The sequence below is a fragment of the Rhinopithecus bieti genome, unplaced genomic scaffold (genome assembly GCF_001698545.2).
Source record: "Rhinopithecus bieti isolate Rb0 unplaced genomic scaffold, ASM169854v2 scaffold_9899, whole genome shotgun sequence".
Taxonomy (NCBI): domain Eukaryota; kingdom Metazoa; phylum Chordata; class Mammalia; order Primates; family Cercopithecidae; genus Rhinopithecus; species Rhinopithecus bieti.
Window position 1 is genome coordinate 1,962,889 of NW_016806979.1, and position 25,015 is coordinate 1,987,903.

At 58.8% G+C, this 25,015-nt stretch overlaps 1 protein-coding gene across 4 annotated transcripts in view; it reads right to left on the reverse strand.

Annotated features, from left to right (window-relative positions):
- Positions 1–25,015, reverse strand: part of BAIAP2 (BAR/IMD domain containing adaptor protein 2) — a 78,412-nt gene extending 53,397 nt beyond the window's left edge. For all 4 annotated transcript variants that reach the window (XM_017879297.1, XM_017879299.1, XM_017879300.1 and 1 more), the window contains exons 1-3: positions 24,785–25,015; positions 6,516–6,591; positions 3,114–3,200 (exon numbers count right to left, since the gene is read on the reverse strand). In XM_017879297.1, the coding sequence (XP_017734786.1) occupies positions 3,114–3,200; positions 6,516–6,591; positions 24,785–24,814 (193 nt within the window). In that variant the 5' untranslated portion in view covers positions 24,815–25,015. The remainder of the gene's footprint in view (positions 1–3,113; positions 3,201–6,515; positions 6,592–24,784) is intronic.

Below are 25,015 nucleotides of genomic sequence, written 5' to 3' on the forward strand. Positions count from 1 at the left end.
GGGGGAGGAGAGGAGGGGGAGGGAGGGGAGTGGCATAAACCTGCCCTCTTAAACACGCAGCCGAGGGAGCTGCCTGTGCGCAGCAGGACTTGGGCACCCTAGGAGGGTGGGAAGGGGCCAACTTCGTTTCAAACACGGATGTGTTGCTTTCATAAAAACTCAATTCCCAGCCATCTGACCCGGCAATTCCAGTTTCGGTGCATGCACAGGAGAGAGGAAAACAGGCTCACAGCTGCTGGAAGGTGACAGCAACCCCAGATAAATGAAATGGGTCCGCCCATGCAATGGGTCATTGTTCAGCCACAAACAGAAATAAGGCCCTGACACGGGCTATATAGCACAGATGGACGGTAAACACGTGCTCAGGGAAAAGGGTCAGACACAGAAGGTCACACCCTGTATGCCTCCATTAATATGGAATGTCCAGAACGGGCCAGTCCAGCGAGAGACGCAGTGGCATGGCTGCCACGGGCTGGGAGCATGGGGATGAGGGAGGGACTGCTTAAGGGGTACGGGGTTTCTTTTGGGGGTGCTAAAACGCTTTGCGGTGACAAAAATGCTTTGGAGTTAGGGGTAATAGTTGCACACTGCAAATACACTAAGCCACAGAACTGTATACTCTAATGGGGTAACGGTATGGCATGTAAACTGTGTCAATAAAGCTGTTACCAGGAAAAAAGCTGACTCCCAGAGCAAGGCGGGCATGTGGCTGGCCCTCTGCAGATGCACAGCGGGGCTCCACGCTCCAGGAAGAGCCCTGGGAGAGATTCCAAAAGGCCACAGGTAGACGGACGCTCCCTGATGCAAGTAAGAGCCCTCATGTCTCCCTCTCTCCTGAAGCTTCCCTTCTCCTCCTTGTGCCCATGTGGGCTCAGCACCTTCTTGTAGTCAACCACCAGGGACTCTGCCAACAGGAAGTTCTGGAATCCCACCATTTTGGACACACCCACCCCTCACTGTGGGCCACAAAAGCCTGGAGTTCCCCACAGGCAGACCCCCATGCGACCAAGGGAGGAAGGCATCTGGTCCTCTAGCTCATCTCCCAACAAACGGTTAATTACGGTAAGACAATGACTCAGCCAGGAGCGGTGGCTCACGCCTATAATCCCAGCACTCTAGGAGGCTGAGGTGGGAGGATCACTTGAGCTCAGGAGCTTAAGACCCAGCCGCAACATACTGAGACCTTATCTCTAAAAAAAATTAAAAATAAAAAAGTAGCTGGGTGTGGTGGCGCACGTCTGTGGTCCCAGCTACTAGGGAGGCTGAGGCAGGAGGATCACTTGAGCCCATAAGTTCAAGGCCACAGTGAGCCGTGATCATGCTACTGCATTCCAGCCTGGGTGACAGAGCAAGACCCTGTCTCTAAAGAAAAAGAAAAAGCCCCTTTCACAGACACCCACTGCTTCTGCCCTTCTCCAAACCCTGAAGACCTAGGCTGGTGCCCAGGAGCTCCAGAACAGACCGCTGTTGGTGGCACTAGAGTCTCGGCCTCCGCCGCCTTAACGCCATGCATCTCACCCTCACCCGCCAGGCTGAGTATGTGGAGGCCCAGCAACCCCGCCCAGAGTGCCTCCTCCTCTCCTCCCCAGTCTGTCAACACAGCAGTGCCTCAAGAAACTACCAGGGCTGGCACGGTGGCTCACGCCTGTAATCCCAGCACTGTGGGAAGCCAAGGCGGGCGGATCACAAGGTCAGGAATTCAAGACCAGCCTGGCCAAGATGGTGAAATCCCGTCTCTACTAAAAATAAGAAAAACTTGGCCGGGCGTGGTGGCAGGCACCTGTAGTCCCAATTACTCAGGAGACTGAGGCAGGAGAATCGCTTGAACTCAGGGTGCGGAGCTTGCAGTGAGCTGAGATCGTGCCACTGCACTCCAGCCTGGGTGACAGAGCGAGACTCCATTTCAAAAAAAAAAAAAAAGAAAGAAAAGAAAAGAAAAAAGAAACTCCCAGGAATCACCAGACCTGCAGCAAGCATCCCAGCAGGTCCTGCCCAGGGAATGGCATGGTGAGGGGAGGGGCTCCAATGAGGGGCCGCGGGGCTGCTAAGCACGGCAGGACGTCGAGAGCGAACTGGAGAGAACGGAGCCTGGGCAGGCAAAGCTGGTTCCCGGGTTCCTGGCCCCACAGCCTCAGCATTAGGGAGACGGAGCCTCTTCTGGGAGCTGGAATTGACACAGAGTAACCCAGGACCCCCCAACCCACCGCCTGCGACACATCCAGGGCCTGTCAGTCAAGGGGGCTATCAGTCCCCAAAAAGAAAAGTAGAAAAAAGGGACCAGGGCCAGTCCCACCGACACTTCCCCATCCGAGGGTCTCCAGACCTGCAGACCACCTCCCAGATCGGCGGCCACGGGGAGGTAATCAAGAGCGAGCACGGCCTGTCCTCTGTGACCAGAGGGAAGAAGAATCCAAGTGGTTTCTAAAGCAACTCAGGCTTCCTCGTGCGTTGAGGAAGCTCTGGGAGCAGCAAGTCAGCACAGGCACAGCCAGCCTGGGGTCTCCCAGGTGGGCAGAGGAGACCTCAGCACCACCCAGCTAGGTGAGGGGACTGTGGAAGCATGGACTCCGCCTCAGCCACGCCTGCAGCACCCCCACGCGGGCCCTGACTTTCCAGGTTTTGCCCTGTGTCCCTTGACATAGACGTCGTAGGAGCCATCACAGAAAATTTGCTAAACATAGACAAAGCGTCAATAACATAACCTGCCAGTCAGCCAGCAGACACGGTTGCTGGTGTGTCTTCCTCAGGGCCACACCGCACGTGGGCTTGCATCCTTTTTCACTCATTTTAATAGCAGGAATGAATTCCCACGCCATCTAATCCCATCGTCCAAGCACACAGACCCCGGTGTCAGCCGCTCCAATTTGCCAGGAGCACCTTTAAACATGGGTTTGCCTGCTCGTCCTCAACCTAAGCTGCACGCCTCAGGAGACGGGACCCACCGCCCACTTTCAGCAGGATGTGCCCCTCAAGGCAGCTCCCAGGGTGACTGTCATTAAAATATTTTCCCATTTGACAGGCAAAACCTGATCTCAAATCAAAAAGCGGCTAGACACAGGATAGGGCCCCAGAGCTGCCTGAGGACATCAGGCGACTGCCAGGCGGGGTCTCACCGAGTTCTTTGGAGCCCTGGCTCTCGCTGGCCAGCTCCCCCATCTTCACCAGGGCATCAAAGTAGCCTTTGGCTGCGTACGTCACACCTGGGAGAGAAAAAAGGGAGCAGTTATTTCCTGCATGAGACACAGACAAGACTCTTCCCCAGCAAAAACATGGCAGTCTTGGCACGCACAGGCCAGCCCCACCTCCTGCCCAGACAAGCTGGGAGAGCGTCTGGCTGGCTGTGATTCTGGGCTGGACAGAACCCACCTCTTGTTGATATTCCTGTTTCACCCCAATCACGAGAGCTCCCTTGGCTCGTAAGAACACAGCGCACCGGTTCAGGCCCTGGGCTACTCAAGTCAGATTGCAGAGTGCTGATTCCTATCACGTGCTACCAGGCGGGGAGGGGGGCGGGCGGGGAGTGTTGCACTAACTAAGTGTATTTCGTGAGACAAAGAACCAACCCCGGGCAAGGAAACTGCAGAGCTGGGCAGTAGGAAGCCATTTCCCCACAGATCCCCAAGCCGAGCCTGGAGCGGGAGAACTATTTCCCATCGCTTCAGTCTCAAACCAGGACGCCCACCTGGGATTGATCACAGCTGATCAAAGAAGGCTAAAAGCATCACTTGGTATTGCCACCGCCTGAGGGGCCTCCCATCAACTCCGAGGCAGAGCCTGATCTCACCAGAAGTGGGCGTGAAGGGCTCCGGCTTGCTGAACTCCTCCCCAGCCACAGGGGTGGAGCAGGCTCCTGGAAGAGCCTGGGCTTCCTCCTCAGGGACTCCAGGGAGCGCCTGGTAAACTCCTCCACCTGACAAGGAGCCCCACCCCGACCTCCAGGCTGCAGAAAGGGCGAGGCAGGGCCCTGGAGAGCAGCGTAATTACAATTTCTAATCCGTTTTCTACACAACTCACTTAGGCGCCTATAACTGGGCACTTCATCAGATTTTATTTATGTACTTTTCAATTCAGCGTGCACAATTTGTTCCGCAGTACAAGACCACGTCTGCAGAGGAATGAAGGGCTGTGCCTCGGGGGAGGTGGGCTGCCTCCAATAAAAGAAAAACGAAACAGCAGAAGTGAGACTCCAGGGCTAGGGCTGTGGCTGTGGCTAAGGTGGCCGTGCCGCCTGGATGGCTCAGCTCATTCCTGCGAGGCCGTCAAGAAAAACAGGAGGAGGAAGTAGAGCTCTAAGTCTCCGCACTCAGCCCTGCCGCCCTCATGAGGAACCAAACAGGAGCGGAAAGGCTCAGAAGGAACCCACGCCTTGGTGGCATCAAAGGGCTGAAGTGCCTGCTCACCCAGAGGAGGGGAGCACAGGCCCCGGCCCCCACCGCAACCCACCGACAGCGGCATCCACACCACTTCCCTGTGTGCGGACGACAGGGAAGAAACCCACACCTCGGACAGCCACGTGAGGACTATGAAAGACTCTACCATAGATGAGCACCAAGTGTCCTACGGACAAGTGGCTCTGGGAAAAGGAAGCCATCGTCAGTCTGCAATGTGCAAGACCAGCCCCCCTCTCCAGGGGTGGGATCATCTGGACTCTGGGTTCCCATTGTAATGCCCAAGATTCAGACCCAGCTGGGAAGAGATGAACAACTGGTCTCATTCACAGGGCAGGGAACTTGGCTGGGCCTGGAGAATCTGGATATCGTGTGCCATGCCTGGAGATCATGGGATCATCACGGTTGGAAGCCCTCTGCACCCGCCTCGAGCCAGGCCTCAGCCTTCCTACTCTGACTCAGGAGCCTCTTCCCCGCGTCAACATTTCAGACCAGAGGCAAAGGCAGCTCTCCCTGGGACCCCCACAAAGCTGCCCAACAACCGGGCTGCACCGCAGGGGACCAAACCAGGTGCAACTTCCCCCAGGAGGCCACGCCAGCCCTCAGAGCGGCCACAGGCTCTGCTGCCGACCTCCACTACCTGGTCCAAGAGGAGGGGCAGGATGGAGAGAAACAAGGCTGTTCCTGGGGCAGCCATGGGGGCCCCTGCAGGGTGCCGGGTGCAAGCAGAGGTGGCCCAAGGGAGCTCCCTGTCCCCTTCATGCCCACAAGGAAACATGAAGGCCACCCCCACTAGATGTGGCAGACAGACACAACTGGTCCACCTTGGGAGCTGAGAAGGAGGGCAGTGCCAGAGACAGGCCTTCTGCCAGGTGCTCGGTTGGGGTACTCTGTCCTCAGATGACAATGGAGTAAAGATGGTTAAAAAAAAAAGGCCGGGGCCGGGCGCGGTGGCTCACGCCTGTAATCCCAGCACTTTGGGAGGCCGAGGCGGGCGGATCACAAGGTCAGGAGGTCGAGACCATCCTGGCTAACACAGTGAAACCCCGTCTCCACTTAAAAAATACAAAAAATTAGCCGGGCGAGGAGGCGGGCGCCTGTAGTCCCAGCTACTCGGGAGGCTGAGGCAGGAGAATGGCGTGGACCCGGGAGGCGGAGCTCGCAGTGAGCTGAGATCCGGCCATAGCACTCCAGCCTGGGCAACAGAGCGAGTCTCTGTCTCAAAAAAAAAAAAAAAGAGGGCTGACCCACTCCTGCCCCCTCCTTGCCACCTCTAACCTGGCACCAAAACTGGACAACCAACTCCACCCAGCCCATGGGTGCTGCGACACCAGGAAGCCGTGGAGGAGCCGGGGGCGGCTGGTGGAGATGCGGTGCGTGACCTGGAAAACACGATCTCCTCCCTGCTAGGGGATGTGGACTTTGCCTATGAAGATGCTGCAGTTACAGGGACAGACACGGTAGAGGACGCAGGGGGACCGGGGTCACTGCCCAAGAACAGCAGGTCCCCATCCATGACCAGACTCAGCCATGAGCACCTGCGGGGCCAACAGGGCAGGTGAGAAGGGCATCTGGGGACAAGGAAGCCACTCCCCACCAGGATGGAAACATGCAGGTGCACCCAAGACCCCGCGGCGGAGCGCCTGGCCGGGGTGGGGGTGGTGGTCAGCGTCTCAGGGAGACAGTGGGAAGAATGGAATGGCCCTGCAGCCACCAGCCCCCCACACCCTCTGTCCTGGCTCTTTGTGAGAAGGAGCTGCACGGTGTTCACTCACCAGAGAGATACCACAGGTCCCAAACCCAAAGCTGCTGCAGTTACCAACAGCTTCATCCCAGCCCTGATCCCACAGTTTCTACATGATTCTGAGGGACTGATATCCACACCCCTCCCACCTCTAGATGCCACAGGACACGAGCAGCCCGCACAGGCAGGGGCATGCTGCCACGGTGACAGCAGACACAGTCCAAAGTGCATGGGCTACACCTTCACTCAGAGCCGCTGTCCGGTTTTGTTGCTGGAACAAAAGACCACCTTTCGCTCCTGACCAGGCCCCACAGGGTGTGCCCAAGTCCATCTGCCAGCTCAGGAAGCAGCTCCCACCCCACAGGGCCAGGGCACAGTTCTACCTGCCAGCGCCTTCTCGTAATTCTTCCCCATGGCGATGAAGTTCCGGAGGCTAGGGTTGAACTGCTCCATGATGGTCTGGAAGAAAGCAGAGAAGAAACAGCATTACTGGCAGAGGTCACCCTGGTGACTCCGAAGGGTCCAAACACAGAGATGCCAGGCACCCCTCCCAGGGTCGAGACCACAAACGCTCAAGGTAGGCTTCTCAAGTTCAAATCCCAGCCATGCCCCTGATCAACGTCCTTGGGAAAATGGCCTTCCTGAGCCTCCGCTTTCACATCTGTACGAAAGGGATGAGAAGAAACCCTGCCGCAGGAGTGTTTGCGGACTGAAGGAGCGCATTTGCACGGTGCAGCAGGCAGAATACAACTGGCGCTCAGACGTGCTGCCGCCGAGGGGCCGTTCCCATTAGCGCGGCTGAGTCAGCCCAGAAGAGCCTCCACCGGCCACACACAGTCACTCACCGACATGGCGCCCCCCCCCAATAAAATCCTACTCAGCACATCAATTACCAAACATCAGCTCTGATTAGCGCCATTGCAGCCTGATCTGCAAATGCCACGCTATGAATAATCCAACGGCTCTGGGTCTGTTTGCCCGACGGACGGGCATCTCGGTGCCAAGATCAGCAGTTCTTAGACTCAAGAAATTAGATTTTCACTGTGAAGGCCAAATAAATGTTTTAATTACAAGGCATAAAAACAGGCACACACAAACAACAGCCAAATGGGAATTCTACCGACATAACACACACTGTCAACAGCCAACCGCCGCCAGCAAGGGCCGGGGAGCAGCTCCAACAGAAACCCTGGCGCAGCCGCCTCCCGTGTCTTCCGGTCCCTTGTTATGATGTGATCCTGATCTTTCCTGAGGATCACAGGAAGGGAAGCCGCCCAGCCCTGTCACACACAAGCAGAAGGCTGTGGGGCCCCACCCACCCAGCCCCAACCTGTGGGCTAGAGGGTGGGGAGGGAAGGGCAACTCCATCCCCCATCCCCTCTCCCAGCACCTGGCCTCAGCCTCCGGAGCCAACAGGGCAGATAAACAGGGCATTTAGGGACAAGGAAGCCACTCCCCACCACGGGATCTGGCTCCAGAAAACCCGCTATTTCACGTGTCTTCCACTGCCTGCCCTGAGCTACGGCCAGGGTGTGCGTTCTCGGGGAACGAGGCCCCCAGTTCTGTGCTACACCAGGGCTTGCAGCAGGCCGGGTACACCTCAGTCCTGCCTGTGCTGGAACCTCCAGTGGTAAAGCCACCCGGCCAAGTCCCAGGGCAGGTGCCCCTTCCTTCCTGGATGCAGCAAGAGTGAGGGCACCTTAGCGTGCTAGCCCAGAGCCCACGTGCACAGGGGTGGGGGATGCAGCAGCCACCCAGCTGCAAAGTCCTGTTCTCACAGAGCCAACATCTACCGAGGGAAGGCAGGACTACCAGGGCCAGCACTTCCGCAGAAGTGGGACAGGCGTGCTCGGCGAGACGTGGAAGGCAGGCAGGGAAGCACTTGCCATGCCAGAGAGCAGTGGGCAGACCAGAGCAGGGCAAAGGCTCCAAGGCAGGGGCCATGGTGAGTTCCTGGGAAAGTAGGACCCGACGTGGGGGTGGAGGGGGCCCAGGGGAGGCAGGAAGACGAGGAGGTGGGTGCAGTGGGATACACCCTGAGGCCAGGCTGCATGAAGCTAAGCAGGGTCTGAGCAGAGCGATGGACTAGCTACCTTTAAAAGATCCCACTGGGTCGCTGAGTCGGATGCGGTGGCTCACACCTGTAATCCCAGCACTTTGGGAGGCAGAGGCAGGAAGATCACTTGAGCCCAGGCATTCAAGACCAGCCTGGGCGACATGGTGAGACCCCATCGCTACAAAAAAATTTAAAAATTAGCTGGGTGTGGTGGTGCACACCTGTAGTCCCAGCTACTCAGGAGGCTGAGGTGTGAGGACTGCTTAAGCCTGGAAGGTCAAATCTGCAGTGAACTGTGACTGTGCCATTGCACTCCAGCCTGGATGACAGAGGGAGACCCTGTCTCTAAAAAAAAAAATAAAACCGGCCGGGCGCGGTGGCTCATGGCCGTAATCCCAGCACTTTGGGAGGCCAAGACAGGTGGATCACGAGATCAGGAGATCGACACCATCCTGGCCAACATGGTGAAACCCCGTTTCTACTAAAAATACAAAAATTAGCTGGGCGTGGTGGTAGACGCCTATAATCCCAGCTACTTGGAAGGCTGAGGCAGGAGAATCGCTTGAACCTGGGAGGTGGAGATTGCAGTGAGCAGAGATCGCGCCACTGCACTCCAGCCTGGCAACACAGTGAGACTCCGTCTCAAAAAAATAAATAAAAATTTTAAAAAGACAAAAACAAACCAGAAGAGATCCCTCTCGCTGCTCAGGGGAGACTAGATTTTAGCCAAGGGCCCTGGCATATGCCGGGAGACCCACTGGACGCTCTGGGATGTCAGAGGAGAAGAGAGGCACGTACCACGCAGGCCTCTGTTCTAGGGGCAGGGATGCTGCAGCACGGCAGGCTCAGCACTGAACTAAATACTTAGCAATGATCTAGGAACCTGAACACTTTAACTCCCAAGAGCGCCTGGGAGCCGGGGCAGGGAGGCCACACAGGGAGTAGGGTGAGATGGGTCTGGCGCCCAGGAGAACGTGAGCCAGAGACGACGCCTGAGAGTTACCAGCAGAGAGGAGAATGCTGGGACCTGGAGCGCTCTCGGTAGCCTGGTTCAAACTGACCAAGCAGACCGGGACTGACAGGCGGGAAATGCTGCCGGATGCATGTTTATTGTAATGAACTCAAGCAGAAGGGAGCATCAGCCAAGTGAGATGGATGTGGCTGACTCTGGTGTTCTGGTGTGTGTGTGCTCATGTCTGCATGCACATCTGTGTGCATGTGTGTGCATAGACACATGCATGTGTGCACGTTGTTCATGATGTGCATGTACAGCATTTGTCGAGTGTGTGTTGGGCTGAGATGACAGCATCAAGCATGTTTCTCGCTCCTATGTGACACAGGTGTGAAAACACTATCACAGAGGGTGGGCATGCCAGAGCAGACCCCCTCGCTCACAAAAGGCCCCACATTGCTTGCTTCAGGACCATGAACCCCCAGCAGACCCCCGGGGCAGAAGAGGTTGGCTCAACCTGAGCGCCTGAGCTCCACTAACATCCTGAGCAACAGGAGAAACAGGCCAGGAGCCACCCAGGGCCAACCACGGCGGGTCAGCACGGCAGCCATGCCCACTGCATGACGCATGGGGCAGCCCCAAGGTTTCGCTTCCTTAGTGCAGCAGCTGCGCTCACACGGAAGGAATGCAGGAGAGAATGGGCAGGGAACAGCCACCTGGGCATGGCCCTGCCTCCATCTGCAAGAGAAGGGCGGTGGCCAAGACACACAGGTGCTGCTGTCCTGGCCCGAAGGCAATGGCAGAGGCATCAATTCCACTGAGCCGACATTGTAAGGGGGGACACCCCTTCCCAGGCGGAAGGGCCAGTTCCTCCTTCTACATCTGCATCCAGCCCCTGGGCCAGAAGAGAGGCTTCTGTGGCGCCCTGCCTCAGGCACACACAGCAGGTATCACCCACCCCTCCTCCGGGTTCCTCCCTCTCCCGGGAACCACAGGAGGAGCCCAGTGCCCATGAAGAGCCCAGCCCCTCTGCTGGGAGACCATCTCCGGTCAGGCGCCTGGTCAGGTGTCTCTCTGAGCCCTCTAACGAGTCCATCCATCATCCTAGAGCTCAGGCAGGGGCCATCCTGACCCAGTGGGCCTGTGTGGAGGTTCCTAGCCCGAGCACAGCCCACTGTGGGGCATACACTCCAGTCCCACCTCCACTTCCGACTCCCCTAACTAGGCCAACATCCTGGTCCGGGGGCCCATAACCAACAGGGGTTCTGCAGTGTCCGGGGGTCCCGGGGTGGGGGCAGGGGAGCCAGTGACAGGCAGCTCCAGCTCCTCCGGAACGAACACCAACAGCGGTGGCCCCAGGTGGAAAGAACTCAGCCACACCAACGCGGCTTTTCCAAGTCATGGAGCGAGTGTATCTTTTTGCAGGATGCCACCAGGAAGGAGCTGAGCTCAGACACCCTGACGCCCTGACAGTGCTGGTTGGGGCGGGGAGGTCTGTGGGCTTTAAAAGGGGAAGGGAGCTTGTTTCTTACCATCACCAAAGGGCTGCAAACACAGAAAAGCCTAGGCCGGGAGGGAGAAACTGCACAAGAAAATAACCTCAAGCCCTCAGAGGGGCTACCCCCACACGGCAGGTCTGAAGTGAGTTTAAAGCCCAGCTGTCCACACTGAGGGCGCTCAGAGACACGTCATGCCATCCTCAAGACCACAACAAAACTAAGAGGCTCCTGGGGGCTACGGGCACAGAGAGAGCTGTGCAGGGGTTCTGTGACCCCGTCCCCCCTGCCAGGACAGAAATCCTACACCATGAGCAACCATCACACTGTCCTCAAACTCTAGGACCTGTGCGGCGCAAACGCAGCGCGGCGCGTGCAGAGCTCTGCTGTACCCTGGTGACCACGCACTGGCTCCCCGGGGAGCGTTCTGGGCTGGCAGGGACTTCCAGTTCCCTGTTTGTTTATTCACTATTGACCAGGGAACACCTTTCCCACCCCCGGGGGGGGATCCTGGGCGGGCCTGCCCACAAGGGGTTCCCACACACGCCATGGAGGGCTTCCCCTCATGGGACACATGCCGCAAAACACCAGGTGAGGAGGAGTCCCTGCCCAGGGCTGCCCGCATGCTTGGCTGCCCTCCTGTTGGGAGGCCCATAGAGATGGATGTCCCAGTGGCCCTGGAGTCGCATGAAATCCAGGCCTTGACCACAGCAGGGACCCCAGCTGTCCCTACTACAGCCCCCAGGGACCCCGGCTATGCATTTCTGAAGGTACAAACGGGAGGGCCATGTCCACCAGTTAGAGGTGGCCGCCAGAGAATGTCGATGAGCCCAGGGAGCCCTTTTGCTGGCAAGCTGCCGGACACTGCTGGCCAGCCTGGAGACTGTGGTCATTATGATTCAGTGCTGCGGGCCGGCCTGGCCCGTGCAGGCACAAGGCAATAAAACCCCTGTCATCTCTACCTCCTCCCAACTTGGGCAACAAAGGAGAGCGGCCAACATATGTATAGAAAGGAGCTCTGCCAAAGGCCTTTGCTCTCCTGTCCACTTCCGGGCCGTGCTGGGGTCCACCTTCCACCTGCTCAGGAATTCTCTTTACTCCTTGGCTCTCCCTCCTGTCACACCGCCTCTCCAGTGCTTTCCTGGCAGGGCGGCCACAAACAAAAGCAGTCTCTCTGTGGACAGAGAGTGTCCCCCACCTCCCTCCAGCCCCTCAAGGCAGATGCCAGGGTGGGCATGTATGGCCACACCCCTAGGGCCTGTGTGCGTATGAAGCCATACACATGCACATATACCTGTGTGTGTGCTGCGGCCACGTACTGCACGCGTTTACCTGTGCATGTACCACTCACGTGTCTGTGCTGGACGCACGTGGACCCGTGTGTGTGCTGCAGGCATGAGCTGGACCCGTGTGTGCGCTGTGGCCATGAGCTGCATGCTTACCTGTGCATGTACACTCACGCGTGTGCTGGACGCATGTAGACCCCTGTGTGTGCTGCCTGTGTCTGTGTGTAGCCAGGCTGAGCTGTGTTTTCTATCTACTCAGAAGAACAAACAAAGAAAAAGAGTCAATGCTGGGACCTTTCCTAGCTGCCTTAGACCCTCATCACCCTAATCCTCACCCAGCCCCTCCATGAGAGTCCCTGTCCCATCTTACACATGGACAAAATGAAAGTGAGGTTCAGGAAGGCAGTGGCCAGCCCACTAGCTCTTGGAGGAGCCCAGAGTCCTGGCCTCAACCCTGTTGACCACACAACCCAGCCTGGTCCCTCTCCCCCAATCGCTCCTGGTATTGTACCCGACGTGCTCCCCGAGGCCACATTCCAGTAATATCAGGAAAAACGGTGACTCGATCCGCCTGGCCTCCCCAGGAGGGCCAATGCCCACGGCGGCTGACTGTTGCGGGGAGGGGCCCTGCCCACCACCCACTCCCTCATCCACGGACTGGCACAGTTCCTGAGGGGCCAGGCTGCTGTTGCCCACTGGACCACTGCCCTCACTTCCACCTGTTGCAACAGGCAGAAGCCGGTGCCAGCTGCAGGGCCAGCAGCGCCAGAGGGGCTTCCCCCCGCCCACTGTGCCACCACGGCCACCACGTAAGGGCCCCACACACAGACACGGACCTCACCGCACCCACGGCTCTGGTCCATGTAGGCTTGGTGGGACCCTGCCTAGGAAGCCAGGCTGCAGGGAAGGGAACACGGGACAGAGCCAAGCCCGGAAGCCCCAGGCTCCATGTCCAGCACAGAGGAGGGGGGTGCAGGAGGGGCCCTGCAGCAGTGGACAGTGTCCTCCTGGGAGGACACCTCAGGGCTTGCTGTCCGGGGGCCACAGGCTCAGTTCCCTTGGCTGCCAAGAGGGTTAGGGGTTTCTGTGGGCAGAGAGCATCAGGAAGGCGGCAGCGTCCCCCAGGGCAGGCCACTGCTGACCCCACACACAGGAGCACAGATGAGCTCCAGACCCTGGGAGCTGGCTCACGGGGCAAGGAGCGGGGGCTGTGGCGGTGTGAAGGAAGCCTGGCCGGAGTGGCGTGGACGGTCCTGTCCCCTCTCAACACTTGGACATCTGTCCTGGAGGATCCTTCCTGAAGGAAAAAAACCAACTCCAGAAGCCCAGCTGGGAGGGCTGCCTGGAAGAGGCAGATCTTGAACTGCATCTTACTTGGTTCGAGTCAGACAAACTACAAACCCATGTACACGGATTTAGGAAACGAGGGGATGCATGGAAGCTTCTGGGAGGAAACAGCCCGTAGGGTGAGGACAGGAGCCTGAAGGTGAGCTGGAGGCTGCAGAACGGGATCCCAACGGGAACGGTGACAAACCAGGCAGAGACGGCACCCTCCTCCATACCCTCTGTGGCTGGGGGTGCAGGAGCTGGCAGCTCTGCCTCCCTGTACTAATGGGGTCCCCACAGTCAAGAGCAGGAGGAAACTGTGTGGCCAAACCCCTCTGTCATGCCAGGCACCCCCACCACGAGCCCCCCCAGGCCATGAGACCCCACAGAGGGCTGTGGGTGTCAGGAAGCAGGTGCCTCTCTGGAGGCAGGAGGGGGCCAGTCTGTTCCAGAACAGGGGGGTCAGGAGGGGCCACTAGGCTTCTCCAAGGGCAGCTTCGGCACAGCCTGGCTGACTCAGGCTCCCCAGAGCCACACAGGTCAGACAGAGAGCACATCCCAGCCTGTCCTGAAAGCCGGAAGACAGACACCCAGGTCCCACCCATACCCGGGACTCCTGCAGGGCCCCGGGCAGCCTGGCCACAGGTCATGGTGGGGTCAGCGTGAGGGGCTGGGATGTCCCCTAGGGTGGTAGCTCCAGTTCTCAGCCTCTAGGAGCACCCCAAAAAAGGCATCATCCTAATAAAGTGATTCCTTGTGTCTTTGGCACGGCGCCCAGAGGAGCAGGTGGTCCTCCACCAGGAGGGGCCCGAGGTGCAGGGACTTCTTCCCTCATGCTGCCTGCCCTACCCGCCAGGCTCCTGGGAGGCCCCAAGACAGGGAACATGAATGCTGCAACTAAAAACAACAGAGACAAATGCCAACGCTAAGGCCAGCTCCTGAGCCAGGCACTTCTGCCCTCCGCCTGCGGGAAGGGCCACACAGCCATTCCCCTGGGCTCCCAGCCCGGGGCCCTGCTTCCCTTTCAGGGTTGCGGCAGCATCTCCCTTTCCATGGGCCTTGGACACCTGCACGCCCTCTGCAAGCTTTCTCCTCGGGTCCACAACTCTCAGGGGCCCCAAGTCTGAGCCCTCCTGAATGAGGTCCCCAGGAGCAGAAGTCCACAAGGACAAAGGCCACACGTGGGGCCTCGCATGCAGGACACCATGACCCGGCCTGCGCAGGAGGAGCCACAGCCCAGCAAAGTCCAAACACAGCACCAAGCAGCCTGGCCACTTCCTTCCTGTCCGAGAGGCACATCCTGCCTATCCCAGCTTCAATGGGGACATAGCCCCTTACAAACACCTTCCACTGTCCGGCCACCCTGGCCTGGGTCACAGAAATTAACAACTGCTCAGTCTCACGGGGTGTCCAGCCCGTACAGGACAGTACATTCCGGCTGCCTTTACCTGTGGCCAGCACTGAGCTGGCCCCTCACCAGCTGACTGCTCGTTCAATGGAATCAGCTGTCCCTGGGGAAACCTTCCTGTTCTCATAAACTGCAGGCTGCACTCTGACTGAGGTTGGAGGAGAAAACCATCACAGGCTCCTAATGCAATCAGCCTGAAGACAGACAGGTGGCCACCTCCAGGCAGCATGGGAGACTTGGCCCCTCCAGCAGCTACTGTACCTCCATCACGGTGTGGGGCTCATTGGGTGTCATGGCTGAACTGTGTCCCCTCCCAAGATGCATGTGTTGAAGTCCTAACCCCCAGCATCACGGAGTGCAACTGTGTTTGGAAACAGGGTCTTCAAGGAGATGATAAAAGTAACTGGGGTCAGCTGAGCACAGTGGCTCACGCCTGTAATCCCAGCACTTTGGGAGGCCGAGTTGGGCAGATCACAATGTCAGGAGATTGAGACCATCCTGGCTAACACAGTGAAACCCCGTCTCTACTAAAAATACAAAAAAATTAGCCGGGCAAGGTAGCGGGCGCCTGTAGTCCCAGCTACTCTGGAGGCTGAGGCAGGAGAATGGCGTAAACCCGGGAGGCGGAGCTTGCAGTGAGGCGAGATTGTGCCACTGCACTCCAGCCCGGGCGACAGAGCAAGACTCCGTCTCAAAAAAAAGAGAAAAAAGTAACTAGGGTCACTAGGGCGGGCCCTAGTCCCACACGACCAGTGCCTTACAATAAAGACAGAAGAGGGCACAGACACCATAGGGACCAGCCGGGCGCCGCAGCCATCCTGTGCGCTCATCAGTCTGTGGCACTGCATCAGTCCCCCTTCAATGTGGAGAGGGCTGGTCACTAGGTCACTCATTACCGCCAATCGCAGACCCAAGTCTCGTCACCGCCTGGCCTGCAAGAACCCCCGAGGCCACTGCCCCATCCCCTCCCTGTGAAGGCTCTAGCCCGGTCTTCAGGCTGGGCTCACTGCTGGAGGAGTGACTGTGGCTGAGCAAGCAGGGAGGCAGCCTTGGAACACCTGTACCGCCCCTCCTCCCGCCAACCTCAGGTCAGGCAGGTGGGAGGTGCGGCCCGGCCCGGGGGCTGCAGCCACACTCAGGAACACAGGCACCCAGGACAGCAACAAGCAGCCTCGGGGTGGGGCTTTTCTGCTCCAGACCGCTGACCTCTGATCTCTGAAGAACTTTCCGTCCCACAAGCTAGTGATCGTGGCCACCACTTACCCAGTACTCTCTCTGTGCCAGGAAATACACTATTGTCTCACTGAATTAATGAGAAAACAGAAGCCCAGCAGCGAGAATGCCTTCCTGAACTCCTCGAACTCCTGAACGGAAGAACAGACACACAGCTGGAAAGCCAGAGGGCCCTGGAGTTGGCTGGCCGGTTTCAATGGACTCAGCCACTCCAACTGACGGGCGGGGACACACTTCTCCCCCGAACCGAGGATCCCGTCAGGCAGGGACACCCAGGACCCGCACACGAAGCAACAGTAAAGAGGCTGTGCACAGAGGACACCCAGCGCAGTGTCCAGTGCGAGCAGTGGTGAGGGCTCCCGCGTGCCAGGACGCTCCAGTGCAGACAGTGGCGAGGGCTCCCAGGTGCCAGGACGCTCCGGTGCAGACAGTGGCGAGGGCTCCCGGGTGCCAGGACGCTCTGGTGCGGACAGTGGTGAGGGCTCCCGGGTGCCAGGACGCTCCGGTGCGAGCAGTGGCGAGGGCTCCCGGGTGCCAGGACACTGCGGGCCCAGCCGTCCCCAGAGCCAAATCATGAGACAGCGGTACCACCACCCAGGCCCCAGCACCCCAGCTTCACAGCCACATCCCTAGATGGGACTCCTGCCGCCAGCTGGACCACAGCCCACAGCTCTGCTCCATGGCCTGGAGTCACCGAGGCCCTGGAGTCTCAGCCCAGGGGCAGGACAGGTGGAGGCTTATGCTCCATCCATGCCTGGACTGTGTGAGGACGGGCTTTCCGTGGTGGAACAAATGGAGACGGACACAGGCCTCCTCTGCCAAACAGAGTCAGCCAGGGAAGAGGAGACTAGACAAACCCAGAGGAAAAAGGAGTGTACAAGGACCCAGGTCCACTTCACATCAGGAGGTGGCATCTCGGCCTCCACCACACCCACTGGTTTAAAAGCACCACCTAGACTGGATGCAGTGGCTCACGCCTGTAATCTCTGGGTACCCACTGGTTTCAAAGCCCCACCTAGACTGGACGCAGTGGCTCATGCCTGTAATCTCTGGGCACCCACTGGTTTAAAAGTCCCACCTAGACTGGACACAATGGCTCACGCCTGTAATCTCTGGGAGGCCAAGGTGGGAGGATCATTTAACCCCAAATATTAAAGATCAGCTTGGGAAACATGGTGAAACCCCATCTCTACTAAAAATACAAAAAATAGCCAGGTGTGGTGGTGCACACCTGTAATCCCAGCTTCTTGGAATTGCTTGAGCCCAGGATGCAGAGGCTGCAGTGAGCCAAGGTCACACCACTGCACTCCAGCCCAGGTGACAGAACAAGACTCTGTCTTTAATTAATTAATTTTATTAAATAAAAGCCCTGCCTGGAAGTGGCAAGGCCACTTTGCCTGGCACTAGCAGCATCCACCCAGACCACGCTTGGCTCTGGGTGAGACAAACCCTCTACTGGACAGATTCCAGCTCCAGCGGTCAGGGGATACCCTCTCCCCCACCACCATCCCCACCCCCATTCTAAAGTCAAGATGTCGCTCTTTACCAGCACAGGCACCTGGGCTACCCCAGCGCATTCCACCATTCGCGTCCTGCGACTCCCATTGGGGCAGTTATGACATGCGGGCGATCACCTGGCATGGCCCACCTGCTGACTGTCCCCTGCCACAACCAGGCAGTGGCACGCCTGGACAGCTCAGTGTGCAAAACACATAAGGACCATCCAAAGAAGGAACAGGAGGCCTGGCCGTTGTCTGAAAACCTGCTGACCAAGAAAGCACAGGGTGCGTTTGCTCACACATGTAATCCCAGCACTCTGGGATGCCAAGGTGGGAGGACTGCTTGAGCCTCAGAGTTCAAGACCAGCCTAGGCAACACAGCAAGACCCCCATTTCTACCAAAAATTAAAAAAAAAAAAATTAGCCGGGCACACGGGTGGGACACACCTGTGGTCCTAGCTACTCAGGTGGCTGACGCAGGAGGACTGTGTAACCCCAGGAGGTTGAGACTATAGTTGAGGTGTGATCACACCCACCACTGCACTCCAGCCTGGGAAACAAAGCGAGACGCTGTCTCCAAAAAAAGAAAGAAAGGGCCAGGCGCGGTGGCTCAAGTCTGTAATCCCAGCACTTTGGGAGGCCAAGACGGGTGGATCACGAGGTCAGAAGATCGAGACCATCCTGGCTAACACGGTGAAACCCCGTCTCCACTAAAAAAAAAATACAAAGAAACTATCCGGGCGAAGTGGCGGGCACCTGTAATCCCAGCTACTCGGGAGGCCGAGGCAGGAGAATCACCTGACCCCGGGAGGTGGAGGTTGCAATGAGCCAAGATGGTGCCACTGCACTCCAGTCTGGGCAACAAGAACGAAACTCCGTCTCAAAAAAAAAAAAAACAAAACACTACCCGATTTTAAGACAGCTGTTCGAGTAAATATAAAATAAAAACTGTAAGTGACAAAAAAAAAAAGCACCCTGTTATAATTGGGCCGGGCATAGTGGCTCAAGCCTGTAATCCCAGCACTTTGGGAGGCCGAGACGGGTGGATCACGAGGTCAGAAGATCGAGACCATCCTGGCTAACACGGTGAAACCCCGTCTCTACTAAAAAATACAAAAATCTAGCTGGGCGAGGTGGCGGGCACCTGTAGTCCCAGCTACTCGGGAGGCTGAGGCAGGAGAATGGCGTAAACCCGGGAGGCGGAGCTTGCAGTGAGCTGAGATCCGGCCACTGCACTCCAGCCTAGGTGAGAGTGAGACTCCGTCTCAAAAAAAAAAAAAAAAAAAAAAAAAATGACAGCCTTTTCCCCTCCAAGAGGTCCCCAGCACCTCACGGTCCAGGACATCAGATCTGATGGTGCTGCATGCATCCCACCCCCGCCCATCAGAGTGAGGACAAGAGCACTGAGGATACCAAAGCTGGTGCCACCTGACCTGGGACAGGTCCCGGAGCCTCCAGGGACCCTGGGAGCATCCTGCCCGCTGTACCCCCTGCCCAGGGAGCAAGATTTGGCCAAGGTCATATGGCCAGGGAACAGGCCATGCAAAACTCCTCCTGGCAGGAAACCCAAGGACCAGGCAGGATTTTCCAAGGCTCAGGAGTGACCAAACCAAGAGCCAGCAGACAAGGCTCTGTAGCGTTAGTCAAAAAGACCAAGGACAAATCGGGGATAACTTGAGGGAGATGCTGGGGGTGTCACTGTGCCTGGCAGGCAGAAATGCGCCCCGCCAGGGGCAGACCCCCAGCCTCCTGCCCCCTGGAAGGGACTCCTCAGCACAGCGTGGGCTCAGGCCAACCTCCCCACCATCTCCACCGCCTACTCCACTCTTGTTCCCCGGGCTTTCTGGTCCCCTTGGTGCAGGACCAACACCAAGAGCCCCTGGGCCACAGCAGGAGAAACAGCCCTCAGCCTGCCTAGGCCAGCCCCCAACCAGGGCCACCTCCTCAGCCTGTACTGCCCACAGCCCTGGGAAACAGAGATTCCAACCACGTGCGGTACCAGCCGCCACCACCTCCAGGGAGCCCTCAGAGGGCCCAGGCCACTGCTTGAGGAGCACACAGCTGGAGCGAGCAGACCTCAACAAAGGCGGGACAGTGATTCAAGCATGAGCACTCCAGAACCCAGAAACGAGATATGTTCATTCCCAAATACCAATGGGTCCCCCTCACAGACCGGCCACCATTACAGGCCCAACGGAGGCATCCGTGGGCAGGACAGATCAAGCCCCTACAGTCACAGAGCCAAACGGGTCCCTTCTCGGCCTCCCCTTCTGCCTCTGGGTTGAGGCCCCTCGAGTCATCGTGCAGCTGTACAGGAACAACCAGGGGCCAGGAATGAATCAGCGCTCGGGGGAGGTGGAAGTGCGTTGGAGGCCGGTGCCAGCTCCATCCCCGCCTGCCTGTAATTACTAGGGATCTTAGCGCAGGCTGTGGGGGGCGGCTGACAGCGCTGGCCGCCCAAATACAGAGCTTCCAGGGGACCACGGGCTCTGTGCAGCCACGAAGATGTTTCCCTATCCTGGGGCCTCAAAGAAAGACACCCAGACAAGGAGGTAGGGAAGGCAACACAGGGCAGACTCTGGCTTAGTGCAAGGAAGGACAGGAGCCAGCCTCAGCTAGCAGTCAGTGGCACCCCAGCTCCACAGACGGTGCAAGTGTCCCCACCTATGGTGGCAGCCCCAGGCAACGCCAGCCCAGGGCAGCTGGCAGAGAGGGCCATGCAAGGCTGGATGGGGACAAGCGGTGATGTCCAGCTCTGCTCACCACCTGCCACTCCTGCAGTGATGCTGGGGTTGCTCCCCCGACCAGGACCCAGACCTGTGAACTGGGGAGAAGGATGCGCCGGGCCTCAGCCTCCTGGCCAGCCTGCCTCCTGGAGCTCGAAAGAGAGATAGGCCCCTCCTGTTCAGTGGCCAGGTCACACAGCAGCCCTCCCCTGCAAGACCACCTATCCTGGACAACTCAGGCCATGGTGCCTGTGGCCAGTAGACAGGGCATGGCCCTCAGGCCTCGACATTTGGAACCTTCAGTTGCAAACAAGACAGCAACAGGAACACAGCTCCCAGCAGCTCCCACCCACTGCCCTCCCCTCTAATGGTGGCCCCTGAAAGCACAAGGCAGCACCCGCCTTCATTTTAACCCTGAACCTCAAGTCCACCCGGTCAGTCCCATGAGTCAACCGATCTCCCCAACAAAGGACGCCTGCTCAAGGCAAGGCCTGTGGGGACAGCAGGCATGGGCAAGACACTCTCCCACTCAGCCCACAACTCCACAAGCACCACGTCCCAGAACCACCTGGTCACATCCATTGGTAGACACGGACCTCACGCAACCACCAACGGCACAGCAGGCGTGGGACGCTGAGCAAGCGCCAGCAGAAGGGCCGCGCACCCTGAAGCCAACACTGGCAGGACAGTGCCCGGGACCAAAGCCCACAGAGGTTGGGCAGCCCAGAGGGCAGCGTGACGCAGCAACTGGTCTCTGTGCCCTGGCCACCCTGCCGAGGGGACCACATCAGCACGACTCCTGGGAAACGCGCACCCTGCTAAAGGCTGGCGGTGGCGAGGGCGGGTAACAGACAAACATATGACATGCACACAGGGAGAAAACACAGGGCCAGTCCACTCAGTGGCAGCAGACCCCGCCACCCTGTGCAGACGGTGCCCACGGGGGCCACCCCAGAACGTATCCCTGAAAACAAGCACCGCGATGCACATGTACACACACGGACACACACGCGCGCGCACGGAGCTGGGCCCAGCACTGTGACTTCCCTCCTCCTCAGGTGCCGGGTCTGCTGACCCCCAGGCAGGCAGCTCCAATGCCAGGAGGTGCCTGTCAGAGACCTCCCCGCACCAGTCTCCAAATGGAGGGGACGGTGAGCTCTGCACATCCCACAAAGAAGGTGGATGTAGCAGAGAGGAGCAGCCGGGCCTGGAGCAGAAAAGCCGGCAGTGGGCTCCCCGCCACCCAGCACATGACACCCACCACCTGGCACAAGCCCTTACCAATCACACCAGAGGTGGCAAACCCAACTGGTTCCTGGCTCCAGCAACCCGGTGGCACCCGTCTCCTCGAAGCATGACCGCGGCCCTGCCAGGCTGGCTTCCCCACCTGCTGCGAGAGTAACCAGCCAGGGCCAGGAGCCTCGGCACCACGAAGGCCGGGGCTACGACTGTAACAGGGACTCCTCCTCCTCCCGGATGCTCTCCCACCTCACATGTTCTAGGACAAGCTGTGGGACAATGGCACTATTCCCAGAGAAGGTGCTGGAACCGCCACACTCCAGGTCATGGGTCACCTGGGAGCCAGGGCTTCTCTGCGGACACAAGACCATGAGGAAAACACCCACCTAGCAGTCGCCTGGCACTCCAGGAGCCACAGCCAGCCAGAAAGCCAGCCCCTCAGCACGCAGGGATGCTCGGGGCTCCCCCAAGAGGGCTGCAGTTTCACTAGCCTTAATTCCAAAGGCCCCTCAGTCATCTGGGGGAGGCAGATTCCAGCACTCCATCCCTCCATCTGGGCCATTACCCAGGGCTACCTGAGCGAGGGCAGGGCCTGGGCTCCTGAGGAAGGGGTCTTCCTCGCCTCGCCCTCCCAACCCCTGCAGGGCCCAGCCCAGATGCTGCCCCCAGAAGGTCTGAGATTGGGTTCTCTGCAAACACTGGGAAGCGTTCTGCTCCCCTCCCCGTCATTTTCCATGAAATTCCCCGAGGACACAGTTCCCAAGGGAATGGAGCCACCAGAAAAGAGGTCAAAGTCTGCGTTACAGATTCTTACAGGGAAGAAAATCAAAACTGCACTTTTTATTCTCGCATTTTTAATCAGCAAGGCCAAGGACAAGCGTCCTCCTTTGCCAAGGCAAACACCACTCAGAACTGCAGTTGAGGCGATGCAAGGGCCAAACCAAACAGCTGAGCCGCATCACGGGTGACACTGAGCAGGCCACAGCCCAGCCATTCCAAGAGGCACTGCCAGGGCTCTGCAAGCCGCCAACCCAGGCGCAGGAGCGGTCCCAGGAAGGGATGCCAGAGGCAGCACCGTCCCAGGAGACGACGGAGCTTAGCACTGCCTGGACCGGCTGGACCGGCCCAGGCGTGCACACCGGTGGCTTCAGCGGTCTCCTGACTGTGTCTCCATGTGGGCTGAGTTTCTGCCTGGCCGACATTGCCAAAGCTGCCCAACCAGTACCGGCACTACCAAGGCACCTTGAGCTCCCCAGTGACAAAGCACAAAAAGGTAATAGCACCAGGACTCAAAGACTCAGCAGTCAGGCCCCCGGAGTGGCAGCAGGAGCCACCTACCTACAAAACCAACCCAGCCTGTGTGCAGCAGCCGTGCAAGCCTGTCGCCAGGGCAGAGCCTTTCCAAAGTGGATCGGCCCTTCAGACACCTCCGGCCTACCGCGTCCAGCTCTGCTAAATCAAATCATCAACCGCCACATCTTCACTTGAGAAAATCACCAATTAACCCACCCGTGGAAGACGAAAGGCAGAACCTGTGTGTTTCACGTGCTCCAGACCTACTAGTCTGTGTCCATAGGGGCTCAAAGTCCCCAAACACTCAGTCTTAAAGAGTTTTCCTGCCACCCTCCTGCCAACAGATTTCACTCAGACCCGCAGATAAATTACAGCTCCACCTAGGTGAAGGCCGACTGCCAGTTAGGAGAGTTTTATTAAGGACGATCACGGGGTCGGTCCCCCAGATCAAAACCACTCCATGTGCCCCCCACCCCGCCACAACTCTTACCACGTAAGTTCCTGCTTTCTGGTTTCAGTGCAGAAGCTGAGAAAATAGGAAAAAGGTTCCCCCGGTACTTCTCTTCCACCCTCTGCAATCACGAACAAATCGTAATGGAACTAATGACTAATAATTTAATAAACCTCCCTCCCTTGACAGCATGTGCTTTCACAGAGGAACAAGACCAGAACCGTATGCCACACTCTGTGAAACCAAACCTAACCCCAGGGCCTGTGCCTTTCCCAAGCAGACTCCTCAGGTCACCCTGAATCCTGTCTACCAGGGGCTGGGACATGGCTTTAGGACTCATCTAGTCGACCGCACCCGCCTTCAGAATCCTTCCAGACGGACACGGCCCCAACTTCACAAGCTTTATTGAAAGCCGTACTCAAATGCAATCTGCCCCCTGCACTCCAGCTGGAACCAGAGGGGCCACCCCCAGAAGCCTCCATCTGGCTCTCCGAAGCCTGAGGGCTAAGAGCGCTTTGCAGGCCCCTGGCCAGGCAGGCCTTGGCCGCCTAACACAATCAGAAACTGTGACTCTGCCGGGCAGGGCGCATTCCGGTTAGGAGGCATGAACCAGCAACCGCCCGGTAAATATCCACTCCACTCAAAGCCCAGCCTATCACTGAACCTTCAGACAGTTTTGAAACAAAGCACATCTTTGTTGTAAGAGATCGCCTAGGACCCAGGGCCACCCAGGGCAGGGGTTTCTCCTCTGAAAAACTGCCCCTCGGGAGCTGCTGGGCTCAGGCAGGGGGTCCGGACCGAAAATGGATGCTTTAGAAAGAGGAAACCAAGGGCCTGTTTGTCTATCCCAGCCACAAAAAAGACCGGGGAGGGGACGGCAGGGGAGGCTTCCAGCGATGCTCTGCGGCCCTCGGATGGGAACCTGTCATTTCACAGACGAGAACGTGGACGCCACTCTTAACACATCTGAAGCAAAGGTAGGCACGTCAGCCTCCTACACAATTAGTCTTCTCTCTCCGCGGTTACATAAGATGATGGATTATCCGTCCACCCATCCAGCCTGCCCGCGCTTCGACCTCCCACCTTAGGCCCCAGCATCGGCGCCGGGCAGGAGTTGTGGAAAGGGAAAGCCTGTTGAAAAGGAAGTGCCCGAGGCTCGCGCACCCGCGCCTGGAAGAGCCCCACGGTGACACCGCGCCGGCCGCGGCCTTCAGGCAGCCCCCACGCCGTCCCGGCCGCCGCAGCCCCTGGGGCTGCGCCCCCGCCGCCCGGCCCCCCCCGGGTGTGCCTACGACCCGAACAGGTCCGAGGGCTCCCCGGGGCCCGGAAGCGCGGCTCCGTTCCTGCCGACGCCAAGTCAGGCGCGCAGAGAGGAGCGCGGGGCCGAGAAGGGCCGTCGGGGCGGGGGAGTGTCCCTCCCTGGGCCCTGGGGCTGGGACGCGGCGGGCCGCGACGGGCATGGGGTGGGGGCGGCCCGGGAGGGGGCGACACACCTGTGAGTCGGCCGGCGCCGGGCTCACCACCACCAGCCCGGGCCGAGTGGCTGCGCCGGAAAAACCCCCGAAGTCCTTAGCCTCCTGCCCCGCGCGCGGCCCCAGGGCCGCCCTGGTCGTCGGGCTGGGCGCGCGGGCGGCGCGGGAACCGGGCGCACCCGGGTAGGCTCAGCTTGGCGCCGGCGGGGGCTCACCTTGTAGACATTTTCCGTGAGCCGGTGCATCTCCTCTGAGCGAGTCAGCCGACATGGTCCTGGGTCCCGGCGGCCAACCACAGAACCGGAGCGGGGGCGCGAGCGGCGGCGCGGCGGCGGCGGCGGCGGTAGCAGCAGCAGCAACACGAAGACGAAAAGCTGACCCGAACCACAGAGCCCGGTTGTCCGGCGGCGGCCACTTTTATAGCCGCCTGGAGGCCCGCCCTGCGC